Source organism: Natrix helvetica, assembly GCF_964273705.1.
Source record: "Natrix helvetica genome assembly, chromosome: 1".
Taxonomy (NCBI): domain Eukaryota; kingdom Metazoa; phylum Chordata; class Lepidosauria; order Squamata; family Natricidae; genus Natrix; species Natrix helvetica.
In genome coordinates, this window is record NC_138548.1 from 40,873,273 (window position 1) to 40,890,258 (window position 16,986).

At 40.6% G+C, this 16,986-nt stretch overlaps 1 protein-coding gene across 2 annotated transcripts in view; it reads right to left on the minus strand.

The window, feature by feature from the left end:
• Nucleotides 1-623: 623 nt before the first annotated feature.
• The window catches only part of WDR25 (WD repeat domain 25), a 78,883-nt gene continuing 62,520 nt past the window's right edge, over nucleotides 624-16,986 (minus strand). For both annotated transcript variants that reach the window (XM_081938929.1, XM_081938930.1), the window contains exons 5-7: nucleotides 8,078-8,248; nucleotides 2,054-2,194; nucleotides 624-905 (exon numbers count right to left, since the gene is read on the minus strand). In XM_081938929.1, coding sequence (XP_081795055.1) covers nucleotides 684-905; nucleotides 2,054-2,194; nucleotides 8,078-8,248 — 534 coding nt within the window. In that variant the 3' untranslated portion in view covers nucleotides 624-683. The remainder of the gene's footprint in view (nucleotides 906-2,053; nucleotides 2,195-8,077; nucleotides 8,249-16,986) is intronic.

Sequence of the window (16,986 nt, forward strand, 5' to 3'; positions counted from 1 at the left end):
TAGTTAAATTTTAATCTAAGAGTGCTGACTTAGTAACACTAAAGTGATTTTAAAAATCTAGGCTCCCAGAAGAAGTTGGAATGATATTGAATTCCTTTTAATTACTTCTACCAATTAAATTTGTGCATTTCACATCCAATTAAAACAGGCAGAACATATAGATTTAGGGCTTCAGTTAATCTTTAATTCCTTTTTCAATCTAGCTCATAGTGTCCTAATTCCCAGCAACAAAAACTTGGAGAAAGCTAGTAGCAGCTATATATTTAGCAGCTGTTTAAAAGAATACTGTAGCTGTAACGGCATCAAAAAACTCTTTGGAGAAGGGTAACAGTTAAGGGCAAAGTATGAGTGAAAAACAGCGCCAGGCAAATTAATTATTTGTGTAGCATGACTGGAGAATTTTATATTTCCTGCCCCACATAGTTATAGTAAGATTGGTTTAGTATGTATTTCTCAAATCTTAGCTGCTCTAAGTATGTTAACCAACTCACAGAACTTCCCAGCAAGCATTGTGCCTGGGGGATTTTGGGATTTGAGGTCCACAAATCATAAAGTCACTGGGGTTGAGAAGCACTGGTTTGGTGTACCATTGTACAGAACACAAAAGTTCTAAGAAATGAAACTACAAGGAAAAAAAGTATATTTACAAAGTTGGAAAGCCAGTTGCCTATCTAACTTTCCTATTATTGCCAGATCTTGATTATCCCATCCCAGGCACAGGTGGCAAGGAGTGATGGAAGGACTGGATGGTAGACTGCATTCACACAGGCTTGGCTATGTGCTGACATGGTGCGGAGAATTTGAGCTGTGCGATAGTTGTAGAAAAATACTTTGCCATCTGAACTTCCTGTCACAAGAAGTGTTCCATCAGGTGAAAATTCACAGCCTACAGCAAATCCTTCAACCTGTTTGAGTCAAGAATTAAGAGTAAATAAATCAAGATGTTCATTAATGAATTGCAATATGATCTATAGCGTTGTGGAATTTTACACTATAATAAACATGTCAATTTGTACCAAAATGGCCTAATCGCTTCCCTAGGTATTTAATGTGACGGCCACATTTTAGACTTCTCATTGTTAGCAGTAGTTGTCTGTCTATCTGTCTGACTGACTGACTCTTTCTATCATCTATCGATCATTTCTCTCTCTCTGTTTCTCTCTCTCTCTCCTATCTATATCATTTATCACTAAAACTCTCTTTCCGTAATCTTTAACTGAGTGAAATAGTGTATCATAGGGCACCAATTATTGAACCAAGGAACCTCAAATGGGTTAACTCTTATAATACCCAAATTCTAGGGCTCAAGACTCCCATGGAATTGAAATTTGGCTAATTTTCTAAAATCCTTTACGACAAATATGACCATAAAGGAAGGGACACAGTGGCTCAGTGGCTAAGACACTGAGCTTGCTGATCAGAAAGATCAGCAGTTTGAATCCCTAGCGCCACGTAACGGACTGAGCTCCGGTTATTTGCCCCAGCTTCTGCCAACCTAGCAGTTCGAAAACATGTAAAAATGAAAGTAGAAAAATAGGGACCTTTGGTGGGAAGATAACAGCGTTCTGTGTGCCTTTGGCGTTTAGTCATGCCAGCCACACGAGCACGGACACGTCTTCAGATAGCACTGGCTCTTCGGCTTTGAAATGGAGATGAGCACCGCCCCCTAGAGTCGGTAACGACTAGCACATATATGCAAAGGGAACCTTTACCTATATGACCATAAAACTGTTCGACATAATACAAAATATTGATGTTTGATTTTGCTATACAGATCAGCATGGCTATTTTCAAGGCAGTGTGTTAGAAATACTATCACTGTTGAAGTCATTGAAGAATCTGGTAACGAAATATCTCTGAAATGATGACCCAAGTGGTTACGGAATGTCTAGGTGTTAACTAATAATGCTTTTAGTTACTTTACTGCAATTTAAATTCTACATTAACTAAACTACAGACAATAGTATTGACGTCTATTAAATTGGATCCCTACTGAAAAGCAGTAACATAATTTGGTACATAAAAGAAATAAAACCCATTGAAGGATGTATACCTTGTGCCCTTCAAACCTCTTCTTTTTGTTGATTCGATAAGGTGGCAGGCTGGAAAATAAAGCCATGTAGTTGCCGTTTGTCTGAGCAACAAAGGCAGGCTCTTTAGGATGAACTGAAAGACTGGGGCAGGTAAAACGTTCCTGCAAAGAAAATTAGAAAGAAAATGTTCACAGGCTCTGAATCAAACTATACTGTCTATGCTTGCAGGTCATATGATACATCAGTCTCTGTTTGTTGCCCTCAAGATTCTCCCCAAATCAACACCTTCAAGAAATTGATGACCCAACAACAGGTTTAGAATATGATGTAGTGGTGTCAAGAAAGATTGTGATTGTGCTTTAGCTTCAGATCCAAAAAAGGTGCCCAAATATGCAAGGGAGGGGACAGACAATAAGGTCTTGCTTGCCATTCTTCCCCCAGGATCACCTGGCAACTGTAGAGAGAAACTGCATGATTCCAAGAAAATGCACAGCTACCTTAAAGTTGTGACAAGGGCTGCACTCATCCTCCCACATGTTCCAAAACCTCTCTTCTGAATTATTTCCCAAGTGCTACACAATCCTACTATCAATTCTCCAATTTACTTTATGTATTTATTTTATTTTTAAAATAAAACCTCAAATTCTTCAAATAAACGGTTACCCTTTCCTATCCAGTGATATATCTGCATCACTATAATGCCGTCTTCAACCTTTGAGGCTGATAAAAATGCTGGGACAAACGATGTTCCAGCACAAAAAGTAGTCTGTCTCTATTCTACTGCAACCAAACCTGAAACAATTGAAACTCTACCCTACCCCTGCAAAAAATGAATTTATTTCCACCTGCCTCACATTCTAGGAATTTCCTGAAGCTGATTATAATCTATTTAAGATAGAAACTTATCTTTTTATTCCCTTTGAAAATACTATATATTGCTAATAATGGAATGTACAGAAAATTGAGCTAAATTGAAATATCTTGGAAAATAGATTTCATTTTCTGAAAATGTCTGTCTCTCCGTATGCTCATATGAACCACTGCAGATTTACTTAATCCTTATGGATAATATTTTATGAACTCTACATTTTATCACAAGAGAGTAAAATATCTGAGACACAATCAAAGCAATACTTATTAATGAAGAAAGTAGTTGCCATGACTTTGACTCCTAGTAATCTGTTCTAAGGCCTCAACTTCTCTCAATAACATATTGGCAATAAAATATCACTGTATTCAGTATTAAACTGGGCAAAAATTTCTCAGTCAGGAATGGTCTGAGGAAGTTCATTTTGGCCCTGTCCCTAATCTGTTGGAGAATAAAAGTAACCTGTTGGAGAATAAAACAGAAATATTAATGAAATTTATCCTTCTCTTGTTGTTCACCATCCCCAAATAAGTGAAAATTTTCAGGGGTCACTGATATACTTAAACGCTATCTACAGAACATACGTTTATTCTGAGAATGCTAGAAATTCACACAAAATGTCTTGGGGAAAAACAGAAAACAATGCTTTGGCAAGATTTAGCAATCCCTGAAAATAGCAGATACAGTGGAAATGGAAAAAGGTCTAGGATAACTGTTGTGGCCCAGCAGGAGCCGTTGGAGCTGCCACCAGACTCCGACAGCGAGGGTCCCTATGAGTCGGCTCTGGAGGATGTGGAGGACCCTGGGCAGGGTTCTGACTCTGAGCAGGGTTCAGAGAGGCTGGTCGGCCACCAGGAGGCGCCTGAGGCATGGAGCAGTGGTGAAAGCCAAAGGAAGGGGGCTCCTGATGTCATGCCTTGGAGCAGTGGGGAGGAGTCACGGGACAGTGAGTCAGACATCAGCAGTGAGTTGTTAGATGCTTGTTATCGGCGCGCTATCAGGCGTAAGGAGCAATTGCGCAGTTACAGGAGGTAATTGCTCTCAGCTGCTGATAATTAGACTCCTCTCCAGACTATAAAAGGACTGCTTGTGCACACGCCCTTTGCAGAAGTCAACGCAGGAACTAGTGTGGGAGTACAGTCTTGTGAGCGTGGCAGGCTGGATAGCTGCTATTGCAGTGCCGGAGGGTTCTGAAGGTCAAGTTGTGTTGGATTGCTGCCAAGGATCTGTCTGTCTGTGCAATAAACCTCGTGAAGTATCTTTGGCTCAGAGTGTGTCTGTGATTGCGGGGGAAGAGGGGGGTCAGAACAGATAACTAGCCATGGCAGACTTGCCCATCTGTCTTGCTCCATCCATCTCACCATGGCCAATTCACCCTAGCTGACTCGCTGCAGCTAACTCACTGCGGGGCAATTCAGTGCGGGATAACTCAAGAGAAGCTGGGGTGAGCCAGAGCGTGGAGACCCCAGTCTTGAGGACTTCTAATTTGAGAAGGTTCAAACGTAAAGCAAGACAAGGCCCATTGGAATTTACTTGTCCCTCTCTTGAGTTAGCCTGCATTGAATTGCCCCACAGTGAGTTGTGCCATAATGAGTTAACTACGGCAAGTCAGCCACGGCGAGTTGTCCCATTCTGAATGGAAAATGTTCCTAAACAAAGTTTTTTGTGAAACTGAGCTTCAGAGCCTTTGTTTTTTATATGGAAATTGCCAGGCTTCGGTTCTTCTTGACCACTTGTTGAAGCCAGAAAATATCAATAGATATTGATATAGAATAGAATAATTGGAAAAGACCTTGCAGGTCTTATAGTCTAACCCCCATTTTAGACAAATGTTGTCCAATCTCTTCTTAAAAACTTCCAGTGTTGGGGCATTCACAACTTCTGGAGGCAAGTTGTTCCACTGGTTAATTGTTCTAACTTAGTTCTAGGTTGCTTCTCTTCTTGATTAGTTTCCACCCATTGCTTCTTGTTCTACCCTCAGGTGCTTTGGAGAATAGCTTGACTCCCTCTTCTTTGTGGCAGCCCCGGAGATATCGGAACACTGCTATCATGTCACTCCTACCCTTTCTTTTCATTAAACTAGACATACTCAATTCCAGCAACCGTTCTTCATATGTTTTAGTTTCCAGTCCCCTAATCACCTTTGTTGCTCTTCTCTGCACTCTTTCTACAGTCTCAACATCTTTTTTATATCGTGGCAACCAAAATTGAATGCAGTATTCCAAGTGTGGTCTTACCAAGGCATTATAAAGTAGTGTTAAAACTCCATTAACCTTCATGAGATATTTTTCCTAATATCAATTTCCATCAACTTTGTGAAAAAGTCCAGATTTTCCAAACTGAGTTGATGAGCAAACTGTAGATCCTTCCAAGTGCTAATCAAATTGAAATTATTTAAACTTTTTTTATCACAGCTTAAATGGGACACCGATGTCTGAGAGTGCACAAGCCACTTATCTAGAAATTCAGAAGCAGAAATTTAAAATATTAAAGACTATTTCTAATAATTATTAAACACACCCACAACAATTTCTCTCAAACTCATACTTCCTCTGGGGAAAGTATTAAACAACCCCATTCTCCTCTCCAGAGAAAATCATCTTGTAAAAGTTTCTGAATACATCTGAGCACACTGCAGTTTCTTTTTCACTGCACTGTGTTCCTTTAGAAGTGCAAATGCCAAATCAACTACAACAGCTTTCACACAGAACTGTGCATCGGCAAAACTGGACAAAGGCCACCTTGTAAGATAGTGATAGGAACGTTTTATTAAATCATACACTCCACTTTCTACCTGGGCAGAATCTTTCCTTTTCAAAACTGAATGGATACCAACTGACTTTATTCTTTGCATTTCAAAAGAGACTAAACTTGCACTGACTTTGTACAGAGGTTCGGCTATAATTGAGATTAGTATCCTTCCCTAAAGAACATATAAGATCTCTTTTTAAAATCATCAAATGGGCAGCATCTTCAAAGACATCTTCTTCACGTGTTCAGGCTTGACAGTAGATAATGCCTTAGTTATTCTAAAGCTCCAAATCTTTTCCTCAAAAGACACAGAAATAAGGGTCTCTAAATGAGTCTATACATGCACACACAACACCTCTGCCGTCTATTCTCTTTTTAATAGAAAGATATGAGTTTTGGATGCCAGGAAGAAGGGCTCTAAAGCTCAAACATCCCTTAAGTCCCACTGGGTGTACAGCCTACATACATAAAAGAATATTAAAAACTATTTTTAAACTATTTAGTATGCAGAATTCTTTTTTAAAATATTTGTTCCTCCATTCCAATATTAACTAGTCTGCCTGTAACAGGTCTCAAACAGTCTTTGTCATCTTCTATTGTCTGATCCGTTTCTATTCAGACAAGCCATGGAGTGAACATGGGTCCAAAGCAGGTGCCAGATCTTCAAGTCTGTCTAGCATCTGATTAGAACAGAAGTGAGGAACTTTTTAATGGCCAGGGACTGCAGCTTTAATTGTGCCACCCAAAATTAGTATTTTTGCCCAAAATGTGGGAGTCATGGCCTTAAACTGTTCTGCAAGACCTAAAAACCCATCTCTGGAACAGAAGGCAAACATTCCTCAAATCTGGGAAGCCCTGTGTATCCATTACTTTCTGAAAGAAACATAATGCTCTCTTGCATTCCAAAGTGCCAATCTCAACTCCAGACCCTGATTGCAATAAATCACTTCCCAAGAGTTAATAACATGACTCACCCTGACAGATGTTTGATTGGCAGGCATCATGCACCTACTTTGCTTCTCTGCCTTCTAATTTGTATGCTCCAAGCCAATTAGGACTGACCAAACCCATTTATTAAATATTCTGAAGGCTGTTCAGAATGAATTTTGTGATTAAAAGCAAAATATCTTGTCACCGGCAAAGTGAGTTCAAAGTCCTTAGTCTCCTCCATTATAGAACACTGTGACCAAAAAGTTAATCAGTTTCTTGAAAAACACAGTGAATACTGATCCATTCACTGATGAGAATCATCCTTATAAATTCTATTTAAAAAAAAAAAAGATTACTTTGCAAGATTGAATCTGGGTCAGTCACCAGGACCAGAGGTTTTACTTTTCTGAGTTTTCAGACACTGGAGTGCATCTTCAGGGAACTTCTCTCTCTATGGGCTTTGGGCTATTCTATGAGTTGTATTTATGTGGTGCCTTCCTATAGGTTGATTGGTGGGTTTATGGCAGGTGATTGGCTGTTGTTTCCCTGTGCTGCCAAACCCTCAGCTCCTAAGTACCCGAAAAGTTGGTGGTTACAAAGAAACAACCAATTGCCAGCCATCAACACACCAATCAACCAATAGGAAGGCAGCACATAAATACGACTCACAGAATAACCCAAAACACATATTCCAGTAGAGAGAAGTTCCCTGAAGATGCCCTCCAGCATGAGTCCAAAAGCTCAGAAAAATAAACCTCTGGTCCCTGTAGCCAACTCAAATTCAATCTTGCAACGTTATCCTGGGACATTTATATTTGCCTTCGTTTGTGAAAGACTTTTCTTCAACAAAAGAATGATTATGCATTCTGTGAGAAAGTCCCCAAATAACCCTTCCTTCCTCTCTGCCTTGTATTTCCCATCTCTTTCTCTTTCTCTCTCTCCCACGCACACCCTCTCTCCCACCCTCTCTATCTCCCTCTCTCTTTCTGTCTATCTTAGCATTTATGATGGCTTTATCACCAAGTTTTAATCAGCTTGACCTTGTTCAGCTTTTGAAGATCACACACTACCATCTGGGACGACAGAAAGAAAAGCAGTTCACATAGGGATCATGGGAAGGAGGTGGGAAGCAGGTTACAATAAAATTGTCTGCAAATGACACAGCAAAAATGGTCCTCACTTGAGATACAAAACTGGAGAAAATCTTTATCCAAAAATAAAAGGGTGTCACTCCAAGAACCAATTGCCTAGCTTCTGATAGTATGCAGGCTTAGAGAAAGCCTTCTGACCATACCTTTAATACTTGGGTAGATTGCTGAGATTGGCTGTACTTGGGTTTTTTAAAGTCATCCTATTTTGTGATCGTTTGAGAAACACAACAAAGTTCTTTCAATTGCTTCCTAAACTAATTGCTGTTCATGATAAATTTTTTCATACACGGCAATATAAGAACCTTCAAAATAAATAAGTAAGTATCTACATGAAAATATCTCACATGAAAAATTTGATTGGAAATCTTTGCAGCAGTTTGGAAGTCCCAGGCAATGATGGTACGATCAGCTGAATCTTGGCTCACTGCATCAGTGCTGGTAAAAAATTCTTTTCCTTCACGGAGAAACATGATGTCCAAGGTTTGTTGAACTGTGGCTTTGTAGACTTTTATAACCTATGGTTTTAAAAATTCAAAAAAAGACAATATTTTTTGTTAATTCATTATGTTTCTAGCTTCTTTCCTCAGGAAGTGGATATAGCATAACCCTCTCAAGTGATTTCCAACTTCCCTTTTCTGACAAATAGAAAAAGGCCATCTTATGATGATTACAGTAGGTAAATGAAACCTGCCAGTCAAAGAAATGTAAAAAAAAAAAAAAACCACTATCCCTTAGCTCAGGGGTGTCCAAACTTGGGAACTTTAAGACTTGTGGACTTCAACTCTCAGAATTCCCCAGCCAGCCTGGCTGGGGAATTCTGAGAGTTGAAGTCCACAAGTCTTAAAGTTCCCAAGTTTGGACACCCCTGCCTTAGCTGATGGATATGGTAATAAAATGGGAGGACTGAGCTTCTAATGCCAGTCACAGGACTTGTCATATCTATATAAATATACAGAAGGGTAGTCCTTGAAATAGAACAGTTCATTTAGTGACTGTTCAAAGTTACAACAGCACTGAAAAAGTGACTATGACCCTTTTTCACACTTATGACCATTGCAGTATTCCCATGGTCACGTGATCAAAATTTGGATGCTGGGCAACTGACATGTATTTATGACTTTTGCGGTATCCTGGTGTTATATGATCACCTTTTGTAACCTTCTGACAAATAAAGTCAGTGGGGAAACCATTCATTTAACAACCTTGTTAGTAACTTAACAACTGCAGTGATTCACTTAACCCCTATGGCAAGAAAAGTCGTAAAACGAGCCAAAATTGTCTTAACAACTCTTTAATTTAGCAACAGGAATTTTGAATTCAATTGTGGTCGTAAATCGAGGACTATCTGTATATCTATATTATCCCTATGTTCTACTAAGTTACATTACTAACATAAACAGGTGAGTTTACAACTAGGGAAAGATTTGGTAGTTAAAACACCACCATGAAGGAAGTTATATAAGTCTCTAGAGCAGGGGTGTCAAACTCAAGACCCAGGAGCCAGATCCGAACCCGTGGGGTGTGTTTACATCTGGCCTGTGGGGTCATCCTAGAAACAGTGAAGGACTGGCCCATGGTGCCTTGACAGTGAAAATGAAGCTTGTGAGGGCCATGTGCGGCTCTCCTGAGCTCCGTTTTCACTGGCAGGGGGCTGCAGGAGGCCATCCTAGTCAAAAATGGAGCTCAGGGGCCTGTTTTCACTGGCAGAGCGCTCAGGCCACCACAGGCGCTCTGCGAGTGACATCATGCTGGCCACACCCATCCCGGGCTCCGAGATCAAACACAACCCTGATGCGGCCCTCAATAAAATCGAGTTTGACACCCCTGCTCTAGAGTAGCATATTTTAAATAATATTTATTTATTTATTTATTTATTTATTTATTTATTATTCATGCTTCTAGACCGCCCCCTCTCCCAAAAGGGACTCGGGGCGGTGTACAGTCCATGCAAAATATATCAAAATACAATAAAAATTGAATATGTACAGTTGGAATGGAGGAGGTTAAAAATGGAATTAAAAGAACTGTACAAAGCAATATATATAAATATAGGATTTTGAACCCCTAAAACACACACAATAAGTTAAAAACAATACCCCTAAAATAACCAGTTAATACATTTGCCAGGAGGGACAGTTGTAATTATGCCAGGCCTGCTAATCGGAACAGGTGAGTCTTCAATTTTTGCCGGAAGGAGCGGAGGTCAGTAGTGGTTCTAATGTCGGGGGGGAGGTCATTCCAGAGGGTTGGGCCCATCACAGAGAAGGCCCTACTCCTTGGTGTCGCCCGTTGGCATTGCCTAGTAGACGGCACCATGAGAAGTCCCTCTCTGTGTGAGCGAATTGGCCGCAGGGATGTATGTGGGAGGATGCGATCCCGCAAGTAACTAGGTCCCGTGCCATGGAGCGCTTTAAAGATGGTAATCAGCACCTTGAAACGCACCCGAAAAACCACAGGTAGCCAGTGCAGCTCGCGCAGGAGAGGTGTTACGTGGGAGTACCTTGTACTCCCCATCACAGCCCGCGCGGCTGCGTTCTGAACTAACTGCAGTCTCCGGGCGCGTCCCAAGGGCAGCCCCATGTAGAGAGCGTTGCAGTAATCCAGGCGGGACGTCACCAACGCGTGAGTGACCGTGCGTAGGGCATCCCGGTCCAGTAGGGGGCGCAATTGGCGCACCAGGCGAACCTGGTGGAACGCCCCCCTCGCCACGGCTGCCACATGGTCATCCATTGACAGCCGGGCATCAAGGAGGACGCCCAAATAGGTCCGTAAATAGGCTCTTACCTGTGTTCGATCAGATTCGGAGCGTGAGGACCTCCACCTGCTCTCTAGACGTCTCCTATGGCGCTTCATCACCCTCAGCTCCTCGGTATACCAAGGAGCCCGGGTGGGTCGCTGCCGCAGGAGAGGTCGCAAAGGCGCAACCCGGTCCAAGGCCCCAGCCGCCGCCCTATTCCAGGCGGCCGCTAGGTCCTCCGACCGAGCGCGGGTCAGGGCTACAGGTAATGGCCCAAGCTCCGTCTGGAACCTATCCGGCTCCATCAGGTGCTTGGGGCGGTACCAGCTTGGACCATCTGGTCCCGCCTCCTCGCGGTGGGGGGTAGCGCCAGGGAAGTCCAGCCGGAGACATGAGTGATCCGACCATGACAGGGGTGTAACAACAAAGTCCCCTATACCCAGATCACTCGTCCACTGCTCAGATACAAAAACAAGGTCCAATGTGTGGCCACCTTCGTGTGTGGGGCCCTGAATTAACTGGGTCAGGCCCATGGCTGTCATGGAAGCCATGAACTCCCGAGCCACCTCAGACACTGCTCCCGTCGACGGCAGGTTGAAATCCCCCATAACCACAAGCCTGGGGATCTCAACCGCCGTCTCCGAGATCAGCTCGAGGAGCTCGGGCAGGGCCGCTGATGTATAGCGAGGAGCCAAGTATACAATCAGCAAACCCAACTGCCTCCCTGGGCCCCATTTCACACCAAGGGACTCACACCCGGATATCTGAGGAACAGTGAACTCCCTCGGCTCTAGACCTTCCCGTATAACTACCGCCACCCCACCACCCTTACCCAGGGCCCGAGGCTGATGGAATGCGCGGAAACCTGGTGGGCACATTTCCACGAGGGGTAAACCACCCTCGTGGCCCAACCAGGTCTCCGTTATCCCTGCAAGGTCCAGCTCCCCCTCAGAGATCAGCTCATTAATGAGGGGGGCCTTGTTGGTTACGGACCTTGCATTGCAAAGCATCAGCCGTAGGCCCGGGCTCTGTAGTTCCTGGCCACCTAGATTGCGGGGGTTGGTACAAACGACCGGGCGTAGCCAACAGCCACGGTCTCCCAACCGACCTTGTAATCTTCTTTTGTCCTCGCATCCCCCCCTCCCCGCGACCGTTGTAATCAAACAACCCTCTATTGGAATTACTTGTTCCCTCTCCCCCCCCACTCCGCTCACTTCCCTCCTGGACTCACCTGTTCGTCTGGCACTGGCTTCCCTCCTGGCCTGGTTATCCCCCCCTCCCTTCCCAGAACCCCCTAAAAACAATATAAAACATTTAGCTAAAAAGCCCCTCAGCTTCCTCTTCTTCCACCTCTCGGGGTTCACAAACCCGTCATCAAGGCTGGCCCCTGAGAGAGCCAAGGGCCATACCTGCGAAAGAGGGGCCTCCCGCAGGCGGAGCAGATTAATTAAACAACCTTTAAATTTCCTGATAGCATCTTCAATTTCCATTTAGTAGTTCTCTTTTTCTACATGGTTTTTATTCTATTAGCAAAGACAAATTCCTTGTGTGTCCAATCACACTTGGCCAATAAAGAATTCTATTCTATTAAAACTTTTATTAAACTATATGAAATACAAATTCTGAAACAGCATATTGGAGTCATCATTGTCATAGTCATTGTCATACTTGTCACCTATTAATACTGCTACTGCTTAATATTAATTTCAAAGTTAGCTTTCTACACTATTTAATGGATAATCTAAAAAAAAAGCTTTTGATGGTTCTGTTGATGTTCGCTTTCTAACCATTGATCAAATTTCTTTCAAGGAAGAAGTCTGGATCTTACATAGAATCTTTCTGTATGCTTTTAAAGAAAACCTGATTAGATTTCTTTTTTTAAAAAATATATTTTTATTATTTTTACAATTAAAACAATGCAATAACTCGGAGTCGAAGCGGCCATACATTCACATTATATACAGCTAGTTTCAGCCATTTACAATTATTCTATTTAATACATTGTCTGTCCTTCTGTCCAATCACAATATATACATTTGTTCCAGTCTTGTCATCTTGTCTTATACCAATCATAAAATCTGTTCCATACTTCAAAATATTCTGATTCTCCTTTATTTTTAACTTCAAGAGTGAGCCTATCTGCTTCTGCACAGGCCAACACTTTTCTGATTATATCTAGCTCTGATGGTGTATTTTCTTTTTTCCAATACTGTGCATAGGTTATGCGTGCTGCAGTTAGTATATGTATAATTAGATAAAGTGTATCTTTCTTAAACCCCTAGAAGATTTCTGGTTTAAACATAATTTGTTCTCCCACCATTTGTTCTAACCATGATTGAATCATTTTCCAATATTTTTTTGCCTCATTGCACGTCCACCACATATGATAGAAAGTGCCTGGTGTTTTTTTACACTTCCAAAAGTTTGGGGCCAGATTTTTAAACATTTTGGAAAGCCCTGCTGGAGGGATTAGATTTCTTGATGTTTTTATTTTACGCAACACATTTTATTCTAACATTATCCGTTCTCTTTGAACAGTTAACTTCAAAATATCAAGTTATCTTCAAAGAAAGTCTGGCACTTTATTGTTCATGCTAAAAAACAGAAAAAGCATTGAAAAAAGCTGATTCTACAGTGGTAAGAATGGTTATTAGCCTGTAAAACACTAAGCCTGGTTGTTATCCTATAAAACAAGGAACATGTATCATCCAGGTGTTTTTGGATAGAATCCTTTACTATTAGCCATGCTGAATAAGTATGAAAAGAACAAACAATAGAACTCTCATTATCATCCATTTCCTGGAGTAGGAGAGCTCTTGGTATCTGGTAGATTATTTATTTGTTTGTTTGTTTAATCAATCCCATTTAAAATAAATAACATGGAGCAGCGATTATATTAAAAATAAAAGCAAACATACAGACGTAATAAATACTGTACATAGCTGCCATGCAAAATCACAAACAATCAGTCAAGAAAATGTAACACCAGTGAGAGCTGGGAACAAACAGCGACCACGTCTTTAAGATTTGGCCAGAAGTTAAAGGCCTTCAGGCTTCAGAGGGATGATGTTTCAGAGGGCGGGTGCTATGACACATAAAGTTCTCCTTAGCCAACAGGACTCCGAGCACGCCAACAGGACAGGCAAAAACAACAAAGGAGATACGGGTATGGATCTCTAAGTAATCCAGACCCAAGCCAAGAAGGGCCTTGAAGGTGACTGCCAGCACCCTTGAATTCTATCTAAGCAACTGAGGACTTGTTCAGTAACTTAAAAATATGGACAGAACGAATCACTAACACCACAATTAATTCTCAACATTCAAACAGGCTGGGAAGAATAATCAAGTAGGGAAAACATGCACAGCATAGCTAATGGGATTCTTCCTACCACTTTACCAACAGTGAGGCATTGGTATTTTTTCTTTTTTTTCTTTTTTGAATATATTTTTATTATTTTTAGATTTAAAACAATGTAGTACCGCGAAGTCGAAGTGACCATACATTCACATTTTATACAGCTAGTCTCAACCATTAACAATTAGCCTACTTAATACATTGTCTATCCTTCTGTCCAATCACAATATATACAGTTTGTTCCAGTCTTGTCACCTTGTCTTATACCAATCATAAAATCTATTCCAGACTTCAAAATATTCTGATTCCCCTTTATTTTTAAGTTCAAGAGTGAGCCTATCTGCTTCCGCACAGGCCAACACTTTTCTGATTATATCTAGCTCTGATGGTGTATTTTCTTTTTTCCAATAGTGCATAAGTTATGCGCGCCGCAGTTAGTACATGTATAATTAGATAAAGTGTATCTTTCTTAAATCCCTCCGATATTATACCTAGGAGAAAAATTTATGGTTTAAACAAGATTTGGTCTCCCACCACTTGTTCTAACCATGATTGAATCATTTTCCAATATTTTTTTGCCTCATTGCACATCCACCACATATGATAAAAAGTGCCTGGTGTTTTTTTACATTTCCAACAATTTGGGACCAGATTTTTAAACATTTTGGAGAGCCGAGCTGGGCGGAGATACCATCTGTAGAACATTTTATAAATATTTTCTTTATACGCCGTAGCCATTGTTAGTTTCTGATTAAGTATCCAAAGTTTTTCCCACTTAGCCAATTCCACATTATAACTGAAATTTTTCACCCAAGCGACCATAGTTTCTTTGACATGTTCCTCCTCTAGTTTATATTCCAACAAAAATCTATACAACACTTTGATCAGCCTGTTTTCTGTCTGTATCAAAAGTTTATCTAATATTGTGCAATCTTTGGCAATACCTTCCTTCTTCCTATCCTGTGCAAACCTTGATTGTATCTGTAAGTAGGACCACCATTCCACTTGTACTCCTTGTGATGCCAATTCTAATCTAGTTTTGATCTCCCCTTGTCTGTTCAATAACTCTTTATATGTAACTATATTTTCTATATTAATTAAATTTGGGTGTATGTATGCTTCCATCGTAGATAGACAAATGGGTGTTTTGGTATAGTGGTCGTGTTTAATTTTGTTCCATATTAATAACAGGGACTGTCTGATGTAGTGTCTATTGAAATATTTGTGTGCAGATTCTTTTTCATACCAAAGGAAGGCATGCCATCCTACGTGGAGATCATGACCTTCCAATTTGAGTAATCTTTTATTTCTCAACATTATCCATTCTTTTTTTTTAATTGAAAAAGTTTTATTCAAACATATTTTCCCCCTTTAAGCCCCCCACCATACAGTATAAATCCCATACAGATACTATACCCCTCCCCTCCCCCCAGCCCCCCCTAAAGAAAGGAAATTCAAATATTATACCAATTATTTTACCCCCTCCCCTCCCCCTGTCTAAAAGTAGATTACTCATACACATATTGTACGCCCTCTCTTCCCAACAATCACAATATAAATTTCTCTTGGAATAATAATAACCCATCAATCCCTTCTTCTAAACTAATTTAACATATATAAATCATAATATAAATTTCTCTTAAAATAATATTTCATTAATCCCATCTTCTAGTATATTTATACATATATATTACCCCACCCTCCACCCTAACCCACCCCCACCTCCCACTCAACCCCCCCCTGACTTCCACTATACACCACTCTAATGATTCCAAGCATCCCATGTATTATTTACTCTAATCAACTATCAGTCTAAACAATCTTAGCTAAAGGCTACATAATACCTCCTAGTCTGATACTTATTCTGTATATAATCAATCCATTTTGCCCATTCTTGTGTATAATTCTCCTGCTTCTGATCTTTTAAAAAAGCTGAAATTTTTGCCATTTCGGCGAACCCCGCCACTTTCTGAGTCCATTGACCAATTGTCGGTAAAAAATCTTTCTTCCAATGTTGCACAATCAGCAGCCTAGCTGCTGTGACCATATACAGAACCAATTTTGTTTCCCCTTTAGTAAGATCCTTAGCTATGCCCAGTAGAAACATTTGCGGAGTAAATTGTATTCTTTTTTTCAGTACATTTTGCATGACCCACCATATTTTTATCCAAAAAGCCTTAACCTTATTGCAGGTCCACCATACATGAAAAAAGGTAGCATCTAGGCACCCGCATCTCCAACATTTTGGTTGAATATTTGGGTACATGCATGATAATTTTTTAGGATCTAAATACCACCTGTAAAACATTTTATAAAAATTCTCCCTTAAATTCTGTGACTGTGTAAATTTAACATTCTGAACCCATATTCTTTCCCATGTTTCCAACATAACAACTTCACCAAAATTCTGAGCCCATTTAATCATACAATCCTTAATCAATTCACTTTCTGAATCTCTTTCTAACAGTACATTATATATTCTTTTAACTTGTTTTGGGCCAGTCTCTTTTATCTGCTTAATCAGATCCACTTCTTTGTCCATAAAACCGACCCTTCGATCTTCTTCCCATCTCTTCTGTAGCTGTATATAATGTAACCAATTTAAAACAATTCCTTCTTCCAACAGTTGTTCCAAAGTTTTTAACTTCCATTCATCCCCATCAGCGATAAGCACATCTTTGCATAAACAACCCCCGAGTGACTTAATCATAATCCCCATGGTGTCTGCAAGATCCAACCAAAGCGGTATCTTATAATCCCAATTGGGCCGGTGCTTCTTCCATACTCTCATCAGGGCACTTCGGAGAACGTGATTGTTGAACACTTTGTCCACCCTATCTTCATAAAAAAGATATGCATGCCATCCCAGAACAAGATCATGGCCTTCTATATTCAGCAAATCCATTTTTGTTTTCCCAAACCAATCTGCTACATGCGTTAGTACCGCAGCTTCATAGTACAATCGAAGGTTTGGGAGTCTGAGGCCGCCTCTTTCACGAGTATCTTGCATAATCTTCATCTTTACTCTCGGTTTTTTCTCCTTCCAAACAAATTTATTTAATGTTGCTTGCCAATTTAACAAAGTTTTATCTGTTTTAAGCACCGGTATCATCTGGAATAAAAAGATAAATCTAGGTAGAATGTTCATTTTAATTGCTGAG